This window comes from Papaver somniferum, chromosome 10 (assembly GCF_003573695.1).
Source record: "Papaver somniferum cultivar HN1 chromosome 10, ASM357369v1, whole genome shotgun sequence".
Taxonomy (NCBI): Eukaryota; Viridiplantae; Streptophyta; class Magnoliopsida; order Ranunculales; family Papaveraceae; genus Papaver; species Papaver somniferum.
This window is the reverse complement of record NC_039367.1, coordinates 29,240,479-29,264,164: the sequence shown is the minus strand read 5'-3', so window position 1 is coordinate 29,264,164 and position 23,686 is coordinate 29,240,479. Positions and strand designations below refer to the sequence as shown.

At 35.9% G+C, this 23,686-nt stretch overlaps 3 protein-coding genes across 4 annotated transcripts in view; 1 reads left to right on the top strand and 2 right to left on the bottom strand.

Annotated features, from left to right (window-relative positions):
• Nucleotides 1-4,744: 4,744 nt before the first annotated feature.
• Nucleotides 4,745-5,389, top strand: LOC113315456 (zinc finger protein ZAT1-like). Its single transcript, XM_026563731.1, has one exon. It carries the CDS (start codon nucleotides 4,745-4,747, stop codon nucleotides 5,387-5,389), a length of 645 nt encoding a protein of 214 aa, XP_026419516.1.
• A 3,005-nt stretch (nucleotides 5,390-8,394) lies between these two features.
• The window catches only part of LOC113317236 (transportin MOS14-like), a 41,712-nt gene continuing 26,420 nt past the window's right edge, over nucleotides 8,395-23,686 (bottom strand). Inside the window, exon 25 of the mRNA XM_026565375.1 lies at nucleotides 8,395-8,627. Within this exon, the coding sequence (XP_026421160.1) occupies nucleotides 8,481-8,627 (147 nt within the window). The 3' untranslated portion in view covers nucleotides 8,395-8,480. The remainder of the gene's footprint in view (nucleotides 8,628-23,686) is intronic.
• On the bottom strand, nucleotides 10,837-14,713 carry LOC113317237 (F-box protein CPR1-like). Of its 2 annotated transcripts, XM_026565376.1 has the most exons (4): nucleotides 12,582-14,713; nucleotides 12,079-12,160; nucleotides 11,357-11,450; nucleotides 10,837-10,907 (listed from the first exon to the last, which is right to left on the bottom strand). In XM_026565376.1, exon 1 carries the CDS (start codon nucleotides 14,555-14,557, stop codon nucleotides 13,205-13,207), a length of 1,353 nt encoding a protein of 450 aa, XP_026421161.1. In that variant the 5' UTR covers nucleotides 14,558-14,713; the 3' UTR covers nucleotides 10,837-10,907; nucleotides 11,357-11,450; nucleotides 12,079-12,160; nucleotides 12,582-13,204. The 2 variants fall into 2 exon arrangements, with proteins under 2 accessions (XP_026421161.1, XP_026421162.1); XM_026565377.1 differs by lacking the exons at nucleotides 10,837-10,907; nucleotides 11,357-11,450 and adding an exon at nucleotides 11,476-11,642.

Below are 23,686 nucleotides of genomic sequence, written 5' to 3'. Positions count from 1 at the left end.
TGCATAGGTTTGGATATATGAGCACTTCCCTTCTTTGTTCAAAACCAACTCCTACGTCAAAGTGGATGAGAATGTTGCGGTTGATAAGCCAAGAGCGTAAAGGTACAGTTTTAAGGGTAATCAGGATAAGGAAATGCCGCAAAATCTTATGAAACTCCGAAACGCCATCGACAAATTGACTTTGGAGGAGGTGATATTTGATCCGTATAGAGATGCTAGAACTAAAGGTTTAATACAAATGAGAGATGAAGTTGCATTATACTATGGACCCTTGATGACTATGTATGATGGATATTCAATGTACGATCCACATCGGGTAATGCGACAATTGGGTTACGTCCAAGAAGAACCTCATTTCGATGAAGAAAAGCCGTTCTTTACTATGGGAATGGTTGAATGCACCACGTCCCAAAAAAGTATTGACGGCGCTTACGATCCAGCACCAACTCAAGAACATTGGGACGATAGACGTGGCCGTAAAATCGATGTGAGTCTCTTGTACGAGGTGACCACCGGTCATGAAGCTACTGAGAAATACATGGCGTGGTACTTAGGTTGGGCTCGTCCTACTGTGATTAGGGAAATGACTGCTGAAGAACTGGCTCGTAAGAGGAAGATGGAATCGAAAGACCCAGCAACAATGCTTAAGTTCTTTGTAAGTATTTTACAGTTTCTCTTACTATTTTTAGATTGCATTATCGAATCATTCTATTAATTGTTTGTTGTTTAATTGAAAATAGAAGGAGCAATTGAAGACCTTTGTGAAGGTGTTGTGTTGCGCGAAAGACAGAGGTGAGCCTTTATCGATTGAAGAGCAAAGCAAGCACATTGACTATGCTTGCAATGTTGACAATGAGTATGCCCATGTATTGTTCAAGCAACTTGAGGCTGAAGTAAAAGTGGAAGAAAAAGCTAGGAGGGAAGCACAATCCAAGCTGAATACTGACAAAAAGAGGGCTCGTAGTGGTCGTGGTGGTTAAGGTAGAAACAGTGGTAGTGTTCCTAAACGGGGTCGTGTTCGTGGTCATGGTCGTGGTTAGTGAATGCTTTCCTAGTTTATTTATTTATGTTGTGGTGGAAAAATGTTTTTTTAAGGGTTATGGGACATGTTTTCGTATTTTGGACAAAAATTGTTAGATTTCTAGTTGTTGAATGAATGGTTTGTTTAGCTATGTAAAATTTCAATACTTATGCCGGCATGCTTCTTTTAAGTTACATTGCCGACTGTCCCAGGGCCGGCAAGGTTGTGAATTGTCAGACTGTCGGCCCTGACAACGGAAATTATGTAGTTACCAGGGTCGGCAAGGTAATACGATTCCTACCTAGCCGGTTGTTTACTTGCCGGCAAGGTAATATGTTATCGACCTTGCCGGCTATATGTGGCAAAAAAAAAACCTTTCTCCTGATGCCTAAAATCTTATAAGGTCGGCATGGTAACAAAATTCATACCTTGCCGGCTGAATCCTGGTCGGCATGCTAATGACCCTATACAGTTCTGACGGATGTACAGAAGAAAAACCTTCTCCTGATGCCTAAAATCATATAAGGTCGGCATGGTAACAAAATTCATACCCTACCGGCCGAATCCTGGACGGCATGCTAATAACCCAATACAGTTCCGGCGGAGACACAGAAGAAACTGGTCTCCTGATGCCTAAAATCATCAGGTCGGCATGGTTACAAAATTTCGACCTTGCCGGCCTGACTTAGTCGGCATAGTGGTGAAATAAACCAGTGCCTGCGGATTTAAATTTCAAATTTTTTGCAAGCACAATTTCATTGATTGACTTGTACTTGGGCACTATAACGGCCAAATTTGGCCACCATCCTATAAATACACTACCTCTCTCTACAAAACAACATACAAATAGTTCCATATACTCTCCAAAGCTCATATAATCATACAATCCATCTAACTTACCCAATAGCTAAACAACAATGACTTCATTTGATTCAAATGAAGATTTGGCAATCACTAAATCTTGATACGCGGAAACTGAGTTAGAAGGCAATCCTCCGTAAGTGTGGATGTTGTAACCTTTTGGGCTAGGGTACACAACAAATTTAGGCAAGATTTTGGGAATCCTAATGGAAGAAGTGTTCAAGAATTCTATGATCGGCACCAAGTAATCGAAAATGCCATACTTGATTTTTTAGCTCTCCAACCCCGGATTTTTAACACTTTCCTCTTCAACTTGTCCATTGCACAATTTGTGAGTATTTTTGTGGTTTGTTTTACGTAACCCATGTTGTTTTATCTTCCAATAAAACACCACTAACAAATGTAAGTTTGTTTTTGTAGCACGAAGTCGTGAAAGCGCGTTACTCGGAGGTAAAGGGGGAAGCATTCGCGTTCGACGCAAAATATCACTTCTTGGCCAAAAGAATCCTGGAGGATAACCCGGACTACTTGGATGTTGTATCGTCTTCACCGGAGGAAGATTGATGTCTTTAGAAGTTTTTGTATAGGTTTTGCGGGTATACCTCTATGTAAGCCCTCAAGAGACTATAACTCGTCCACTAGGGTCGCCTAGGGGTTCAAAGGCTTGATGCACATGCTAAGTGCATTCTTTTTTCCGTCGACAAGGATTAGGTTTTATGTTTCAATCAATGTAGTAACCTAAATTGAATGAATAAAGTGAATTACATCTTCCCATATTCTGTTTTCTGTTTGGTATAAGTACATGCCGGCATGGTTATAAATCTTATCATGCCGACTACAGGTCAGCCAGCAGTGTTAAAAATTATGTTCATGCCGACCATATTATCGCCGGCATTGTAGGAAAGTTTTCCATGCCGACCGTAAAATTCTGGCCCAAGAAAGTCGGCGTATTCTTCATTCAAAGACCCTTCCGGCCGAAAATAGGTCGGGGTATTCTGCATCCGAAAACAATGACGGCCTCTCTTCGTCTACAGCTTATTCAAAGTAGACCTTGCCGACAAACTTTGGTCGGCACCTTATTCAAACGTTTACCTTGCCGACCTTATACATTTTCAAAATCAAATTTTTTGATCCAAATCGAACTCATAAGACAAATGAAAGGTTTAATTTATTGAATTCATAATTACAAAATTTTAATCTAAACTCAATTAATTAACCTAATCAGAATTTTAGTGTTAATTAACCAAGGGCATATTAGCCATTTAGAAAATACAAGGTTAAGGGATGGCTTGGTTTTACTTCAAAATAACCAGATTTTGTCTTATTGGGTATACCCCAATTAGTTTGAGTATACCCCAATCTCGCCAGGCTAATAAAACAATGTTGAATGTTTGTATAAACAATGGACGTGAGATGATCACAAATAGTTATTTGGTCCTAGTTCTTGTTAGATTGATAGATGTGGTGCCTGTAATTTCTGAAGTGTCTCACTAGAGTGTAGAACTGAGGCCAGCCATGAGCTGATTTTGGTGAAATAGGAATAGGATCCTGGATAATAATTTTAAGTATGCATAATTACTTGATCAATGCAAGTTATTTCATAATATTACTTGTGTGTATTTAAAGTCTAGCAAGGAAAAGGTCGGTGCTAAGTATTCAAAATTCTACAGTTTGACCTTCACTAGGAGGTGGAGGATTAGGAGGAGTGTGACTAATTCTTACTTCTTACACTTATGGTTGTGAATTCATCTCATGTCTCCATCTCTCCATCCATAACACGTAGAAAAGTAGATTTAAATGATGATGGTAGTGAAATGGGAATGCGATGACAATTTTGTGTCTGACAATCTTCTAACTGATATCCTTGATTGCAGGGTTACCCCATGTGAAATGGGAATTTGGTGACAATTCTTTTGTGCCATTTTCCCATGGTATGGGCCTTATCCTAGATGTTCTATTTGAGGTAAGTTATAGAACTCCTTCAAAGTTCTAAGGCACTTTGAAACTAGAAATGTAGGCCCATGAACTGTATATTTATTCCTCAAGGGAAATATTGTTTTGCTAATGTTTGTTTATAGTTTGATTTTTGTTTCTTAGTTTATGTACTTAAGTTGGTTTAGAAATGCAGCTATAACTGATGTTGATCACTATGGTAGACTTGGAATTCCAAGGGGATGTCCGTATGATCAGCTATACAGCGTCTCTTCTAGGCTAAATTGGTCTGTACGGCTGGCTGAATCTACACTGGAATTCCATTGTCTGTCTTGGGTGTGAGTAACAAGCTGTCTGACATATTTACAATCTCTACCTAAGTTAGCATTGGTTACAAGAACAAATACGAGGAACTCGTGAAGCAAGAATTGGCTGAAGAAGAACTTAGCAACAAGATGGATCTCTTGAAGGTTGGTTTTGTTTGTTGTTGCCAAAATGTCGTCTCCTCGAGGTTCTTTTGATTTTTCGTGCAACAGAAAACAATGGTTCTAAAAGATGCAATGAGAATTTCAATTGGATATTGGACCAACAAGGCTTGCTAACTCCCAATAGAATTTTCCTCAGTTAAAAAGTCCAGGCTAAGAAGAATTTCGATATATATGGAACTTTCCCTTTCCACTATGGAAGGTTACTTAACTAAAAAGTAATCAGTGGTAAACTAGAACTGTGTATATATGGAAGTAGAACAAACAGTACAAAACACCGTATATTTTTGCTAGTACTCAACACCGTACAAGAAACAAAGTGTGAGATTTCCTTTTTATGGTATATATCTAGAATCTTACTCTTCACACTTCCAGAAACCGACCTAAATAACCCAATCTTCTATATATAAAAGTTTTCTCTTTGACTAACGATAGCAGTATGAAGATGAATAGCACTGAGCAGCCGTCTACGGCGAGTAGGTTGAATACCGAAAGCACTGAGCAGCAGCAGTCTACGGCGAGTAGGGTTTTTGAATGTAAAACCTGCGGAAAAGGATTTTCGTCGTTTCAAGCACTTGGTGGGCATAGAGCGAGTCACAAGAAACTTCGACTGGTTAAAGGAGATGGTTATTCAAATATGGATGGGAGATTGTCATCATCATCAAAGTCATCATCAGCTTTACATGAGTGCTCGATATGTGGAAAAGGGTATGCGATTGGTCAAGCTCTAGGAGGCCATATGAGAAGGCATAGAAACAACACTAGCAAAGAATCACCATCACGATCACTTTCACTTTCACCACCTTCATCTCTGCCACCAGAAGAAGAACAACTATTTTCGTTGCCTCTTCTTCCACACAGTAGTAGTCCTCTTGCCGAGGAACCCAGATTATCGCTGCCTCTCCTTCCGCAAACGCCGGAACCAAAAACGTTGAAAAGAAAGTATTATGCTGTGCACAATGATAAACGTCTGTGTTTGGATCTGAACTTAGGTCCTCCTTGTTCTTACGAAGAAGAACTAGACTCCGAAGATCATCATCATCATCAGAGTACCACGAAGCCGTATTTAGGTTTAACTCTGTTTACATAGGTCAATTCCATTAATTTTTCTTAGTGTTTTTTTTTTTCAAAGTATTTTGTCAACGTTTATAGGTTAGGTTAGAGATATTTGTTTTGTTGATACATACTTCTTTTAACTTGTTGAGATTCTTTGGCTTATGGATTTATATATTTCTACTGCTGTTACCACTCAGTACACAACTACTCGCCATGACCCAACTACTAGTTTGCGAAAAATTGATTGTTTCTTGTCAACCAAGTAACAGTTGTGTATTAGATAACTATTGAAAAATGGAGTAAATAAGAGATACGGTATTATTTCCAAAATATATCTCTAAAAGATTTTATCTTACTTATTCTCACCTATGGTTTAAACTCATATTTTCTACGAAAAAAATAAAGACTGAGCACACAGAGAAGTTGACCCAGGAAATAAATGGTGTGCTTAAAAGTTGATCACATAGAGAAGTTAAACCGTAATTTCTTTCATGTTATCAAAAATGAACATCAAAGTTGGCCATATTTTACAGTATGAAATTTGAAAAATGTGAGTTTAAAAATAAATAAAAATAACGTGTGGTGTGGCAAGAACGTAGAAGAGCCAATAACATTACATGACTGACTCTTCATTAGACACAATCTAAAACGAGAAATTTCAAAAGCTTTAATAGGGATTGGGTGATTACTTGCAACACTTACTGTTTTGATTAAGCAGGTCTTCGTAGAGTGTTAATACGGATACGACTTAATGTGCAAAGAAAAAGACTTTAGTACTAGTGAACATCATTAATTTTCTTTGAGAAGACTTTATTTCTTGAGCATTTAATCTCAAGTAAGACTTCTTGAGTATTTAAGATGATCGCTGCTCATTGAAAACGTAACCGTGTTTAGATTAAGCATTCTTGTGCAGATTTGATGTTTTAGTGTTTTTCACATGTAAGAAAAAAGAAGAACTATGATTTTAAGCATACAGGAATCTTATTAGGTATATCTAATAAAGACAAAAAAAATGTGAAATAACAAAATCAGAAACCCCTTAATCAAAAAAAAAAAATTAATGGCAAATTTGTCATTTTAGTATTAGTGTTAATACTAATGATTAGCTAAAATAATTTTTGATTAGTGATTAATGATTAATGATTAGTTTTAAGATTATTTAGTTATAAATTTGTGTAATGGAAATTTTTGAGTAAGAAAACAAAGGTTAGATTTTTTTGGAGAAGGAGAAGGAGAAAATGAGAAAAAAGCTTGTATTTGATTCAATGGATGAGGAGGGTACACTTCTATCTTATGTTTAATCTCACTTTTGTAGCTTAAAATCATAAAAAGTTTGTGTTTTTTCACTAAGGTTCGACGAGTCTGGAATATGTTCGTCTTAATATATAAGCCGAACCCACTGTATATTGACAACTAATGAATAATTCGGCAAGCTGAAAGTGTTATTATTATGAGCCGAACCAACTAGTTCGGCTTTTTTAAAAATGTCATTATGAGCCGAACCTAATCATGTGTGATATTTAGGCGAAGCACTTTGATTTGCACTTGAGTCCTGTTTTTTTTAACTAGGCCTGGTTTTAATAAGATGGATACACGTAATAACAAGAAAAACGATTTTTTGGGCACTAGCCCATTTTGGTGGGAGACTACTCGTTTTTTTTGGGGTGGATATTTGAAGTAGAATTGAGTCACCCTTTATCTAAGTTTTTTCTTAATATCAAATTTATCCTTGGTGATAAAATTATTAGTGAGTTAATTATTGATTATTGAGAGTAAACTCTTGATTTGATTTTTTTCAAAAGAAGAATTATTGAGAGGGAGAAGAAGAAGATGATAATGAAGATGAGGGTTTTGGAAGAAAAAAAGTTAGATCTTTTTCTTTAAGAGCCAGAACAAGAGTATGATGTTCTGGGTACTCACGGATACTTCAAATTTAGTTAATGATGCTTGAATTGGCCAAAACATTCCTAAAAATGAACAATTTACAAATTGATTTCGGTTTGGTTAACAAAGCTCGGTTATGACGTTTGAAGAATAGGTAGCCGAACTCATCTGCAAGTGTAGTTGGGCTAATATTTCTAAAAACACAGTTAGCCGAACTTAGTTTCAATGGAGTTTTTTCTTTCAGAGAAAAGTTCGGTTAGGAGAAAAAAAATTGCGACGTAACACTAAAAGTTCGGCTGGGAAAAACAAATGAAAAAAATTGTGGAGTAATCGAACTCAAAGTTCGGCTAGGAAAAAAAATTGCGACATAACCGAACTTTTCTCTGAAAGAAAAAAACTCCATTAAAGTTGAGTTCGACTAGTTCGAAAAAAAAAATTCACAGATTTCCTCGCCGAACTTCTCTCTGCATCTTCCATTTTCAACTCATTTTGATAATTACTTTTCATTCTTCAACCAAAAACGAATGACAAATAATGGGTTTGTTATAATTTTGATTTTAATTTTAATTTTAATTTTGTTAATGATTTAAATTAAGCTATATATATATAGGTGGCGGTGGTGGTGGTTTGAGGTGGTCGGTGGTGGTAGGTGGCGGTGGTGATGGGAGGAGGTGGTTATATATATATATATGTGTGTGTGGTGGTGATGGGAGGAGGTGGTTATATATATAGGTTAAGGATAGGTTAGTCATTTTCAGACTTTAGGACACCCCTTAAAGCTATAGGGTAGATATTTTATCACTTAGTAGTCCCCCACCAAAATGGGCTAGTGCCCAAAAAATCGTTCTAACAAGAACTCTGACTTGCACCGCAGCTCAAAGTGTGTCGTTGCGCAACTCCGTGTTATGATCAGACATTCTAGTAACCTTATGTTTTTCATAAGATATAAGGCCGACTCGTATGGAGACTCGAGATGTGCCCTCCATGCAATATCAGCTCCAGATGCTGCTTCTGACAAAGCTTGATGGAATCAATGAAATGGTTTCTTTGGCCCACTCAAGCGCGGTGTATGTAACCTGAAATATAGTGATTATATTTGGAGTTTGAACCAACGGATTCTAATTTCATAAGAGAGAGTTTCATTGTATCATGGAATGTGATGTCTATTTAACGTATTACCACTCAACCAACAGGGATTTATATTTTGCTTTTTGCTGAATTTCTAAAATCCTGTTAGACTCTTAGTAAGCAGCTAAATTAGCAAAGAAATGCATTAACTTCTCTATCAACGTCTCAAAAATAACAAAGAAATGTATGATCCACATTATCCAAAGTGACATAGCTGCAGTATCCCAGCTTTCAGCTATGTCTGGTCTGGCTGTAAAGTCCTGCCACAGAGATTTACAACACAGTCACGGTCAGAGAAAATAAGACCAACGGTAAAAGCTGCTGTAAATTACCAGTCAAGTCAATAAGATAAACTGATTTACGCATCTTTGGCATATCATACAACTGCAAACACAGAACAGCTCTAGATGATCCTAGATCAAGTACAAAATAATTGATGCTGAACGGAGTAAAGTTAAAACACTTCAGGAAACCAATGAACACAGAAAATGTTGAAGTAAGAGCATTGGATATATTTGTCGTCTTTCTACGAGTATGTGCTTACAAACAACTAGATTTGAAAAAGAGAAGAACATTTACCATCACAAATGTGCCTAAAGGCCAAAGCTGCAGCTGCTGCAGAATCTTCAGAGCCACTCATGCCACTCATGAGAATCTCTATCACTAAAGGCAAAACCAGCAGTCCATTTGGTGAAGCATCAAGCCATTTTGAATATGCTCCAATTGTCAAGCACACTGATAAGGGTGTCACACGGAAAATAAGTCAAATAAAAGACGACATATGTCAGAATATGACAACATAACAGTCACATAAACCTATCCTAATGACAAAGCTCTGTGAATTTTATAAAATCTAAGATAGGATAGTGTAAAGCCCAACCTTTGAGCACTTCAAAGGTCAAGACTTGCACTGCTACACGGCACAAGGATTTTAGAGTTATTAAAAAGCATCAGGAAGATAGTAGTTTAGGCTTCATTAGAGAAAAGTGCTTTGGCTTTAAAGTAGAAAAGAGACTGCTTCTAAATTAGTCATTCTGGGCGTATCTCTAGTGCAAAAGATTATGTTTGTTTGACATTTCAACCAAGTAGGAAAATAGGTACTAAAGCAGGCAGAAATTACAGGAGATTTTTGAAGTTCGTAACCACACCTGAGGCATTACTAACTTGATATAGCTCGGATACAGTATAGAGAAGCTTCTGAAGGGCGCCAGACCCAAGTTTCATCACTTCTACAGCTCTGAGCGGCCTGATAAAATCAAAAGTGAAAGGGTAATTAAACAGTAGGAAATTGAAAGTTTTTATAGAACCTTTTTAAGGACAGCATAACTTATGAATGCATATACGCATATATCTACTTCGTTAAGGAAATAGACTCCTCGCCTCAACAAGCTTCATGTAAAGAATTTTTAGTGTCACTTCACCACCTAGAACTGATGCTGCATCTATCAAGACTCTGCGACAGCTGGCAATATCAGAGATTCTATTAGCGTCTCAAAGGTGGATGCCAAGTTTTATCAAAATAATTAATATGAATGCCGTGGGTGTTGTGTGCTCAGAATATCCAATGCTGTATAGTCACAGGGAACTGTAGCAGAAATACAGCAAAAATAATTTTAATTATTGGAGTGAGGAATCATATTTCAGTAAGCAACTGAACCTCTTTAGCCTAGATCCATGAATTATTCTCCAACCCGTGCATAATCTAAGTTTTAAAGTTAGTAAGGCTTGTTAATGCATTTAAAAGTAGATAACAAAACAACCTTCGTACAATCATTACAGTTTCGTTGTAGGAAAATCTAACATCAAACATGTTGTTCTGATTCACAGAACATGAAGATCCCATTACTACTAAGTACAAACAGATAGATGAATGGCAAACAACATCCGTAGTGTGAGTATGACCAATTATTACCATATCTTGTTTGCTTAAATTCCCTGCGATCCTCTCTTGAAATGTTTTCAGAATCATGGGGATACTGAACCCTGAGGCTAACCTGTACGAGAGATACTTCAATTATCAGAGGTAAGCTTTAAGAATAACAGAAAACCAAGCATTTGATAATACATAAGATGAAAGTGGTGTTCAACTTGTAAGTCGGCTGCTAGATGTTAAAGAGTGAAACAGAGTGGAAGTATATTTGAAATCGTAAAACATCTGAACGAAAAAAATTTAACACACCAGAGATACAAGTGACTTATAAGATGAACTAAGTATTTGTAGCCTTCGATTTCTCTCTGCTTCAATGGATGCTTCATCTCCGCATGATAAGTAGAAATCCCAAAAAGAATAGGATCGTTAGTGACTCATGCCACTCATGAGAATCTCTATCACTGAAGGCAAAACCAGGAGCCCATTTGATGAAGCATCAAGCCGTTTTGAATATGCTCCGATTGTCAAGCCCACTGATGAGGGTGCTAAACGGAAAACAAATCAACCACAAGACAACAGGCGTCAGAATAAAAACTAGTGATATTTTTCAATTTAAACCTGTTTGAAGTAATTGAGGTCGAAGAGGGAGTTTTTGAAGAAACGCCATTACCTGTTAGAAAACATTATCACCAGTTAACAATATATTGTAAACATACTTGTCTTTCAGCTATGAAATTGAACAAAGAGTCAAAGATCATGTAAATATAAATGATACAGAGAAAGTGGAAGCGCATAGATTCCATAATACATGGCTCAACCTCCCATGTGATGATTATCTAAGATAGGTGAGGGCAAAGCCCAACCTTTGAGCACTCCATAGGTAAAGACTTACGGCGCATAAGGATTTTGGATTATTAAGCAACAAATAGATAGTAGGTTAGGCTTCATTAGAGAAAGGTACTTCGGTTTTAAACTAGAAAAGAGACTGCTTCTAAATTAGGCATGTCTATCGTATCTCTAGTGCGAAAGGTTATGTTTGTTTGATATTTCAACCATGTAGGAAAATAGGTACTCAGACAGGCAAAAATTACAAGAGACTTCTGGAGTTCGTGACCACACCTGAAGCAGTACTTGATATAGCTCGAATACAAGATAGAGAAGCCACTGAAGTGCGCCAATCCAAAGTTTCATCACTTCTAAAGCTGTGACTGGCCTGATAAAATCAAAAGTAAAGGGCATTCAAACAGTAGGAAATTGAAAGTTTTTATAGAATCTATTTCAGGACTGCATAAATTTAATTCATTAAGGAAATAGACTCCTCGCCTCAACAAGCTTCATGAGAAGAATTTTTAGTGTCACTTCACCACCTAGGACTGATGCTGCATCTATCAAGACATCCGACAGGCTGGCAATATCAGAGATTTCATTAGCATCTCAAAAGTGGATGCTAAGTTTAATCAAAATACCGGGGGGTGTAGTGTGCCCAGAATAAACAATAATGTTATGGTCATGGAGACTTGTAGCAGGAATACAAATAATCATAATCTTACGAATGAGGAATCATATTCCAGTAAGCAACTGAACCTCTTTAGCCTATGTCAATATATATACTCCAACCCATGCATAAGCTAAGTTTTAATCTTAGTCAGACTTGGTAGGGCAGTTAAAAGTAGATAAGAAAACAACCTTTGTAATGTTGTTAAAGTTTCATTGTAGGAAAATTCTAACATCAAATATGCTGTTTTTCTGATTCATCGAACATGAGGAACCCATTACCACTAAGTAAGACAGATAGATGGATGGCAAACAACATTCATAGTGCGAGTATGACCAATTATTACCATATCTAGTTTGCTTAAATTCCCTGCGGTCCTCTCTTGAAATGTTTTCAGAGTTGTGGGGATACTGAACCCTGAAGCTAACCTGTACAAGAGATAGTTCCAACTCTCAGAGGTAACCTTTAAGAATAACAGTAAACCGAGCAATTTGATAATATAGATCATGAAAGTGGTGTTCAACTTGTAAGTCGGCAGCTAGATGTTAAAGTGTGAAACAGAGTGAATTGCAGAAGATATTTGAAATCTTAAACATTCAAAAAAAAAAAAAAATTGAAGCACAGCAGATACAAATCTCTGGATTGCACCAGATCACACGATCTAGACATATTGACACCTGTAGTACGTGATGTTTAAATCACATAGGGAGGCCATTCTACTGACCCTAAATAAACTGGGTGATCTAACTAGGAAGTGTCCCATCAACTAAACTGCGGTAGTATGATTTTTGTGCCTCTCTATTATCTTGCTTTTCCTGTACAAGTGAAAAAAATAACCATATTAAATACCTTCCAGGAATCCTTAAGCTGCTCCCTGAGATTCATGATTTGGGGCACGAGAAATTGGATCAAGGGCATGTGAGCAACTGCACCAGCAGAGCTTCGAGCCGATGTGTAGTGAATGTTTCAGAGATGACTGCAGTAACAAAAACAGCAAACAAAAAACTATAGGAATATGTTACCCAGGCAGAAGCACATTATAAATGCTTTGTCAACATCCATATCAAACTATGTACAACGTTTGCTTACAGTATCAAGTGGATCGATAACTCGAAGCATATGTGATAATATGCTTACAGTCTCAAGTGGATCGATAACTCGAAGCATATGTGATAATATGCAGCAGAATTGACTTATATTCAGTTTATTTCAATTATTTTACATGTGAAAAAGAAAACCAATGTCTCACACATTAGTCGTTCAAGAAAAAGAAGAGCGGCCATCACTGTATTCATTAATTGGAAAGAAGGGACTCTTCAAAAAGAGAAAGATTGACAAAATGCATATTCCCTAGACACATAAATAAACTGAATATTCAAAGTAGATCTTCCTCTTACATAACTAACACGGGTAGTAGCATTAAACAACAGCTGCATCAAGCATGAGTACTTATATAATTCAGTTAAAATTAACTACATACAAAAATAAACTACACAGCTTAATACCAATACATAAATCAAAAACATGAGTCTTCTCCTTTTTCTATTGTTTCTTACTCGGGCTAATACGTCAGTCAAACTCTCATATCCTCCCACCTCGTAAGTACCCGAGTTCAAAGAAACTAAGCTTTCAAAATAAGTCTCGGCGTTCCTGAATGGAACATTGTCGATTTTTAGTTCTCTAGCACTTCCATGTTTTGGGTCATACAAAACCAGAATATCATCACTCAAGAGTAGAAACTCGTCGTTCTTAAAAGACTGCACAAGCCTAAAATACTTTTGTTTATTGATAATACTCTCATGGGCGATGACATGACGCTTAGTCCAAGATTCCCGAACTCCATAATCCAGCATCTCCCATACTTCAGAATAATTCTTAACACCATTAACATCTGAGCTGACAAGTAAGCAAAGGCACCCTTGCAGCACACCTAGACACATATCCTTATTCAACTCCGGGATTTCTCTTGGTAGTTGCATTTCTTTGAAATTCTCATCACTGATATCCAAAGAGAGTAATAAAAAGTTGTATTGACCAAGCGCTAACCAATGAAGGTTTCCATTAACAAGTACCCCAGACATATGCATACAAAGAAGCCGATAAGGAATGGTTTTCTCAGTTTTCCATAAACTTGATGCTAAAGTATAGACTTGGACTAGAGTAGTATCCTTGCTTCCAGGAGCTTCTACACCTATTGCCAACTTGTAATCATCAGTCTTGTGATCATAACCAAAGCCATGCATGCAAACATTGCCTCTATTAAGTCCAATTGGTGATTCGGGTAATTCTTTATATTCTCTTGTGGCTGGGTTCCAAAGACAGAACGATTCCCTAAATCCAATTGGTTGATAACAAAAACAAAGCAACCATATGCAAATTAGACCATTACTTGAGCCCAGGAATCCAATACAACTACGTGAAGAACATTCTGTTAGGAAACCAACATATTTGAGTGGGTGATCCATTATAATAACATTATCTTTAATTTCACAGACGGATGAGGATGATGATGGTAATGAATCAAAACCTATGGAGTAAAGGTGAATACTGTCATCTTTAAGCATGAGAATAGGGTTATTTTTCTGAATAGTAACATGGGAATTAATGAAATCAGAGGTTGAAATTAGGGCATACCAGTTCTTGCAAGCACACTTACAAGCTAATAGGGATTTCACGGGTAATCTTAAGAGGATGTCATTTTGTATCTCTTCTGGAATGCTTGACACTACTGATGTTCTTCTTCCACCTCGGAATTTCCATAAAAAATGTCTGTAAGCCATTCGTGTTTTTGTTGTTGCCCCGATTAAGCTGATCATGACCTTCATTTACAGAAAATCTACAGAACTCAGAACTCTCGATACATAAAATGTTAAAAATCTGGGAAACTCAGAACTCTCGATTTCCGATCGACGGCGAAGAAGAAATAACCTAGGGTTTTGAAGGAAAAGTTGTGTAGTGTGGCTGATTTTTGAAGTAGAGATTTCAAGTGACTGACGAGTTCTATGAAAGGCAAGGAATGGTTATTTACTCCTCTATAATTCCAACTTCATTTGGAACTTACACTTCATTTACATCGTATTCTAAATTTCCAAGTATAGAAGGCAAGGTAGTCATTTTTTTATCCTCGTTTAATTGGGCCCAAAAAACAATGGGGTTTTGTGTTTTCCCCCTAAAAAAATTAGTGATCTATCTTTACCCCCTAGTTTGTAAATAGTATCAACTCCCCCCCTAAATTTTATTTCTTGACTGAAATACCCCTACCAGTTAAATTATTCTTTGTAGTTCCCATATGTTTCTTCGACCATCGTACTTGCTAATGCATTTTGGGAGGTTGTTTAAAACTAGTTTGGCATGATTATCTCAACTGACCAAGATATTAGCAATTATATAATATTCATTGAAGATCGGAAAGCCTGTTCATTAGTGGTTTATGGAACATAAAATTGGTTTAAAAGACCAAAATCAACAATTTTTGCGTGAAAAAAATATATAAATTTTGATACTCTTTAAATGGACAAGAATGTAAAAATAGCTAGGATGTAAACAGTTTTATCCTACCCATTTTCAAATACTTTTTCTTATTTTTAATTTATATCAGGATGTATCCAGTTTCATCCCTGTTCTTTTTTAAGTTTAAGACAAGATGAATCCAGTTTCATTCTTGCTAAAAAAAATTTTGTGTCCATTTCATCCATACTAATTCGTCCATTAAAACCGTGTTTTAAAAATATTTTGACAAATGACACATTTTCAGTTTATGGAATTATATGATAGCTTTAGAGCAGAAGCTTCCATTAAAGCTACAAGGGTTAATAATGAGACACTTAATTGATGAGAAATGTGGTATACATGATAGTAAGAAAGGCCAATAAAGATGCACACATGCAAGGTATGGCCTCTCTTCTGCTCTTTCCGATAATAATCCTTCGGAAACGAGTGCTGTTAGATAGTTAGATCTATTATGCCTTGTGTTTTTTTTTGTTATTGGATTCCCAAAGGCGGGATAATCACGGTTTGTTCAAAGTTCAAATAGTTACGCATATGAACCCAGGCAAATGTTAAGATCGAGAAGAGGCTAAATTTAATCAAGTTGAGCACATTTTGTTGTTGGTACAGAGATGCGAAAGAGAAAAAGTCCAGATGTAATGTTACTGGATAATTGAAGATCTAATGGGGTTTACCAAATATTAAGGGTATTTCAGTCCAAAATTTGGTTTTAGGGGGGAAAGATGATACTATTAGTAATTTAGGGGGCAAAGCCAGATTACTAATTTATGTAGGGGGTAAACTCAAAAACCCAAAAACAATTAGAAGCCTCACACTACAGGACAAAAAAGATCATCAAAACCTAAATTTAGTTACTCCTTATCCAATTTTTTTAAATGGCTAAACTTTCCCTAAATAATTAGTGTTAAATAATTGGTTAAGTTAAGTTTGTGTACTTTTTGTGAGTTGAGAAGAAGAAGAGGTTTTAGAGGGAAATTGTCTAGATGGTGCTTTAAGTGGTCGAATCATGGACATCATGTCACAACTCAGAGAAAGAGTCGTCAATGTCGGGGGTCTATTCCATGCCGACTCTGTAATGTCGTCAATGTATTGTCACAAAGGTTGACGACTCAAAACTGCAACTTTTGCAGGTTATGAAAAATCGTCAAGGTATTATTTTATAGCATAACGACTCTAACAAAAGAGTCGTTACCATTTTTTCTTTATACATAAACGACTCTGCAATAAGGGTCGTCATCAAGAAATCTTAACCGCTAATGACCCTAACATACCAAATGACGACTCATTGTTATACTGGTGACGATTCTTAAATACACAATGACGATTCTACTGAATTAAGATGACGATCCTTCCATTTTTTAGACAAAGAGGTAGTTTTTGGTCATATATAGTCGTTACTGTATAAAGAGGAGTCGTAAGAGTAGGATCGTCAATTGGTTCTATAATACATTGACGACTCTATTCTAGGGTGGAAAATCTTAAAACCCAGAAAAATGGGTCGTTATCTCCTACACCTTAGACTTCAACGATTTTTCATACAAATAACATGCATATGAAAAATCGTTAGGGTATATAACTATCGAGGTTGACGATTCTTATTTTGTAACTGCTATTTTTCAGTTAAAAACCGAGTTTTACAAACAAAACATCAAATCAAACGCAAATAGGAAGGAGATCAGTAAGTTTTAGTTCACTTACTTTCTAATCGGGTGAAGAAAAAAAAACATTCTAATCGGGTGAAGAAAAAAAATCTTGGAATCGTTAATGGAGTCGTGATGGAGGGGCGAGAAAGAAGATGGAATTGATTTTTTTTTTGGGTTTAGAAATGAAAATGAATTGGGGCATAGGGTTAAGGATTAATAGGTTTTTAATTTTCATTATTAGGAACGGGCAAAATAGACATTTCACTAAATTTTGGAACCCCGTTATGATTTTTGGCTAATTGTTTTTTGGGGCCCCAATTAAACGATGTTTTTTTATCTCCACTCACAAATCGTCGAGTGTGTTCCCCCTTCTTCCTTCCCATGGAAAGTCTTTGTGAAATAACTCTGACGAGAAGAAAAAAGATGGCGTTAAGAGACCCTCCCGACCCTTGAATGGGATTGTGGAACATCACTCGCCGATAATGCGGAATGATGTCGCCGAAAAGAATGGAACCTTGCTTCGCTCTGCTGGATGCGTCGGATCCCGACTCCTGAAATTCAAAGATGTAGGCACCACTACTTCGTCTCTTTGTTGGACTGCGCGAGCACAATAGTTTCTGACCAGGCACAGGAACCTATTCGAATTTGGAAGCTTTGGAAATAATTATTTTTATTTTTCATGAGCAAAGATTGATTACATATTAAGAAGAAAACACAAGTTATGTGCAAGTGATTACCGCTGAAAAAGAGCTTATAATCCAAATTAAAGGTAGTTTAGTAAGGGAAATAAAGAGAAAACATGGAATCACAAGAACTTCGACGAAAGATGATTCAATTTGAGAGAATACTGCCATAAAAATGGGAAATTACGAACCACTCAGAATCATAAGAAAAGGAGAAAAACATTACCAATAAACTTGCTCTATGTTAAGGTGTTTATGATCATCTACAAAATTATCAAACACAATTTGTGGATTATTTTTTTACGAATGAAATCTCAGTATCACTGTGGATATAGACTCCATGAGGATGGCTCCTGAAATCTTTTTAGGATCATCTAGAATTTCCGACAAACTTTTCAATTTTTTGTTCAAATAGCCGTTCAGAAATCTAATTGATCCAAGAACTCGTTCAGATGGAGACGACTTAGAGCTAATTATCACGGCATCAAAAGAAGCTAACTGAGATGTACAACTTCTTCTCCATCTTCTAGACCATGAAATTGTTGAGTATCGACGCGAGAAGGGATCAAGGGAAGCGACACAAATGAGAAAAGTTCATGTCGTCTTAATTGAAGATATTTCTTCACTTATTCAGCCATTATCCACAACAAAGTCCTTTTCTATTTTCTTACCCACCATAACCTCACTTTGCACATGCTATAAACGAATTTCACGTTCCTCCAAAAATTCATCACTACTCTATTGATTTTATTTTTTCTTCTTCTTCTTCTTCTTGTTCTAGCATAAACCATATCAGAATCAACAATACCTTCCACCTATTTAGCACTCTTCTAAAATTTTCTTATATCCCTCCATTCAGAAACGGTATGCCCCATAATTCGACAATTGTTACAAAATTTTGGAAGTAGATAACAATTTCTCAACTTAGATTTTATCCAAATCTTATCAGGAATGGGGTTTGCAAAGTCCATTTCCACCAACATATTAGCATAGAGCTCAAATACTTTCTTCAACGTTGCATCATCAACCTGAATATGATTATGGGGTTTGCAAAGTCCATTTCCACCAACATATTAGCATAGAGCTCAAATACTTTTTTCAACGTTGCATCATCAACCTGAATATGATTTCATATTCCTTTCCTAACGTCCATAACCACCTTCTCATCCGAGTACTCTAAACTCATACCCGAAAATCTTACACGCATAAATGTAGTAGATATCTTTTGATTCTCTGGTTAGAAATTTGGTTCTCAATCTCGAACCCTCCAATTTCATCATGCTCGTTGCATGATCTCTCTTTCCACACATAATCCTTATCTTCTTCACTACTATCAAGTTTAATATCAAGGAAACTATTATTAACTGGGAACACTAAAAGACATTTACCCCTAAGTTTGCATTGTTCTTTCAAGTTTTTTATTTATCTTCTAACTTTAATTTCTGAAAATCTTGTTTACCTATGAGATTGTATCTCCATTCATAAATGCACTCATCAACAAGATCATCTGGAAGACATACTGATGGATCATTACCTTTTTTACCATCAAAAGGTAATCCAGAAACATCCATATCCGAAAAATTAAAATTATATCTGAATCTACAGCTTTCACAGTAAATCCTAGATTCAAAATAATCCATGATAAAGAAAATGAAACAACAGAATTAATAACCACGAATCATAGAATTAAACTTTATATTCAACGGATAGGATTAAAAACACTTAAAATTAATGATTAAGAACTCCAGAAAGTTAGATAAACTTAGATTTAACTTTCGTCAACGTCGTCCGACTTACATTCTTAAAAATAATTGTTTTAGCTATGGCTTACTTGGGTGCACTACGAATTGTACTTCCTCGGTGGAGGGGACAAGCATTGATCCCAAGCATGAATGAACCCGTTGAAGTTGTCAAGGAAATGCCAAGGGTTAGAGCATTGCTCGTCCGAACTCGTAATTTTTAGCATCTGAAGCTTGTTATCAATGTTAGATGAACAAAATATATCTTAATTTCAAGTCTACTAAAATTTACGTCTCAGACTAGGGTTAGAGTATGGTAGCTGAGTATCATACATCACAGAGAATAACCCTCGAAGATTGAAGACTGATGAACAAATGAAGATATTTGTGAGAACTTCATCAACAAAGATGTATGTGAAGACTGACCCATCATATTTACTCATGGCATTTACCGTTCTATCTTATGAGATTATGTCATATAATTTTAGTAGATTTAATATTACAAAGAATTAATAACCATGAATCATAGAATTAAACTTTATATTCAACGGATAGGATTAAAAACACTTAAAATTAATGATCAAGAACTCCAGAAAGTGATATAAACTTAGATTTAACTTTCGTCAACGTCGCCCGACTTACATTCTTAAAAATAATTGTTTTAGTTATGGCTTACTTGGGTGCACTACGAATTGTACTTCCTCGGTGGAGGGGACAAGCATTGATCCCAAGCATGAATGAACCCGTTGAAGTTGTCAAGGAAATGCTAAGGGTTAGAGAATTGCTCGGCCGAACTCGTAATTTTTGGCATCTCAAGATTGTTATCAATGTTAGATGAACAAGATATATCTTCATTTAAAGTCTACTAAAATTTACGTCTCAGACTAGGGTTAGAGTATGGTAGCTGAGTACCAGACACCACAGAGAATAACCCTCGAAGATTGAATATTGATGAAAAAATGAAGATATTTTTGATAACTTCATCAACAAAGATGTATGTGAAGATTGAACCATCCTATTTACTCAAGGCATTTACCGTTCTATCTTATGAGATTATATCATATGATTCTAGTAGGTTTAATATTACAAAGAATTAATAACCATGAATCATAGAATTAAACTTTATATTCAACGGATATGATTAAAAACAAGAACTCCAGAAAGTGAGATAAACTTAGATTTAACTTTCGTCAACGTCGCCCGACTTACATTCTTAAAAATAATTTCTTTAGCTATGGCTTACTTGGGTGCACTACGACTTGTACTTCCTCGGTGGAGGGGACAAGCATTGATCCAAAGCATGAATGAACCCGTTGAAGTTGTCAAGGAAATGCTAAGGGTTAGAGCATTGCTCGGCCGAAATCGTAATTTTTGGCATCTCAAGCTTGTTATCAATGTTAGATGAACAAAATATATCTTCATTTCAAGTTTACTAAAATTTACGTCTCAGACTAGGGTTAGAGTATGGTAGCTGAGTATCAGACATTACAGAGAATAACCCTCGAAGATTGAAGACTGATGAACAAATGAAGATATTTGTGAGAACTTCATCAACAAAGATGTATGTGAAGACTGACCCATCCTATTTACTCATGGCATTTACCGTTCTATCTTATGAGATTATGTCATATGATTTTAATAGGTTTAATATTACAAAGAAGAAATATCGAATCAAGCTTGTCTTGATAAATATCTCAAAATATGATTCAAGCATTAAATGTTCTTAGATCCTTAACAATTTTGGTTAAGAAAAATTTATTGTTCATGAACTATTTAGTTTCAAGTTGATCATTTGGAAATTTTCCAAGTAATGATATATATTATCTATGGATATTGGGGATATTTAAAATTATTTATATAGAATTTTCAGAATATCTGAAGTCAACTAACAGGATAAGTATGCATACCCGGTACACGCACCCTATTGATATGAATTCGAGAATGGGAGAGGTACGCATACCCAGTACACGTACCCTTATGATATGAGTTTGCGAACTTCCAAGGTATATATACCCAGTACGGGTACCCTTAAAGCTTGGGTTTGTGGACTGTCCATAGGTATGCATACCCGTTATACGTACCTACCCAGTTCTGATTTAAGCAGAAGCTCACGAACTGTTTTACAAATATGTTCGGCTTTGTTACAACTCTATAAACACTTATATGACAACTTTTCTTCACAAGATTTATTGAGCTTGTGAATCATGGTTTAAATCTTAAGTGTAAATAAACACCATGTGTGCTTGTAAGTTCTTTGTACCCAATTCCAGAATCCTAGACCATAGTATATATTCTTCTATGCAATTTCAAAACGTATTTTTCACATACTTAGATGAATTCCTATTACGAAATTCATCTGAGAAAATATTTGCTTGGACTCAATTTATCTTAGCTTGAATTCAGAGCTACCTAGAGCCTTGAAAATCCATAAATAAGGAGATTTATATAACATGATTTCTTAATCCTTCGCACTCTTGTGTCTAGTTGCTTGGTAGATTCGTCCTCTATAATCTAGGTTCCTCGTTTACTACATTCTAGTTCACCTAGGGATCCGTGCATCTCGGTCAAACTATCTTTTACCTGATAGTTCGTGTATCCATATCTTGTTCTTAGTGATCTTTGAGGTTTTTGTAATATTAGATCAGGAACGAGATAAATAGAAATCGCAAAGTTACCTTCGTCTCAGATTTTACGATTCCTCAAGATAGATATCTAAATTATCTTTTGATTTGTTTGGATTGCTCTTGAGAGGTGGTTAGTAATCCAGGCTTCTTAGCTAACCGAGCATAAGTGTTACGAATTCGTGACGTTTCTGACTTTTTCTACTGCAAACATATTTACAAACCCAAAGGGAAATTAAAATAGGCTTTTTCGTTAGAAAAAGATTGTTAATAAAAGTCTTCACTGAGGTTGAAGCAACTATTAGGCTGTAAAGACATCGTCCAGGGGAATCAATTGTACATCATATTGCGAGGTTCAAGAGGGGTAAATAACACGACTGCAATTGAATTACCTGGAGGTTTATTCCGTCTCAATTATATTCTAGTCTGATAGTAGGCTAGTGTCTGTAGCGGTTTAATACAGTATAGTGTTCAAAGCTGGACGAGATCTTGGGGTTTTTCTACAAGTACAGTTTTCCTCGTTAACAAAACTTCTTGTGTCTTGTTTTTTTTGTTGCATTATATTGTTTTATCTTTATAATAGGAATAACATAAGTAGCACATGATCAATCTTTATATTTTAAGTCCTTATTAATTAAGATAAAAAATAAGACTCGCTCTTGTTGAATTCATATCTCGAAAGACAGATTGCAACTCTCATACTTGTTTGAATTCGGATCCTTTTAATTTGGATACGACTAGATTGATCTTGGATATTTATTTTTGTTATCGTCCAAGAAATTTTATACACAATCAAGTACACGGACTTCTAGTCTAAACATATTGATTGTGGAAGAGAAATAGAAAATCTCTATATACAATCTTATTCAAGGGTCTTTGCTTTGACTTTTTGTGATTGTTTTAGGTTTTGTCCATACATGTTCCCAAACGAAAAAATTGGTGGTGGTACCCTGTCTTTTTTAATTGGTATCATAGCGGGAAAACACCATAAACCTAATAAGTTTGTGTTTATAAGCAGTCCAAATTAACCTATTACTAATGATTCAAAGTAGTTTACCAAGGAAAGATTCATTGTACATGCTTCTGAGGCAGCATACCTTTATGCTGCCTCAGAAGATAGCTGCACAAAAGGATCATTAACTCTTACTATAAACTTATTGTAAAAATAAGTATAATTGCTGACTCTTGTTCTGATGAAGGATATTTTTTTCTAATCTTCTGGGCAGAATCAATCTTCTTGATGAACTACTTCAATCGAAATAATGAAGTACTAATATTCTCAAAAAAATACTAGAGGAAATTAATGAAATAGAAAAACTCTTGAGAATGAAACTCAACGAATCATGAGAAGATCTTATTCAAGCACTTTCAAAGATTGAGGACATGGAAAAAAAATATATATTTATATATATATATACTGAAACCACTTTGTGGTCAAGTGAATGATCCCTTCTCTTGTTTCTCCACATGATTCGTTAGGAATATGAGCCTTCTGAATACTCAGTCCTCCAATAACAAGAAATATCCAATACCTCTTAAAGCGGTGAATGCACCTCTCAAGAATGGCAGAATTTAATCCGTTAGATATCAGGAAAATCTTTCTTTGTATGGTAAGGAAGGTCATGCTCTAAAACAATGCAATAAACAATCAAAAAAAAATATTCACATTATGGAAATTCCTTTCCATATATCCAGCGACAGTAAAGAGTCTTGTCATTATTGCAGGATAACAAGACATTCTTCAAATAATTGTTTATCACG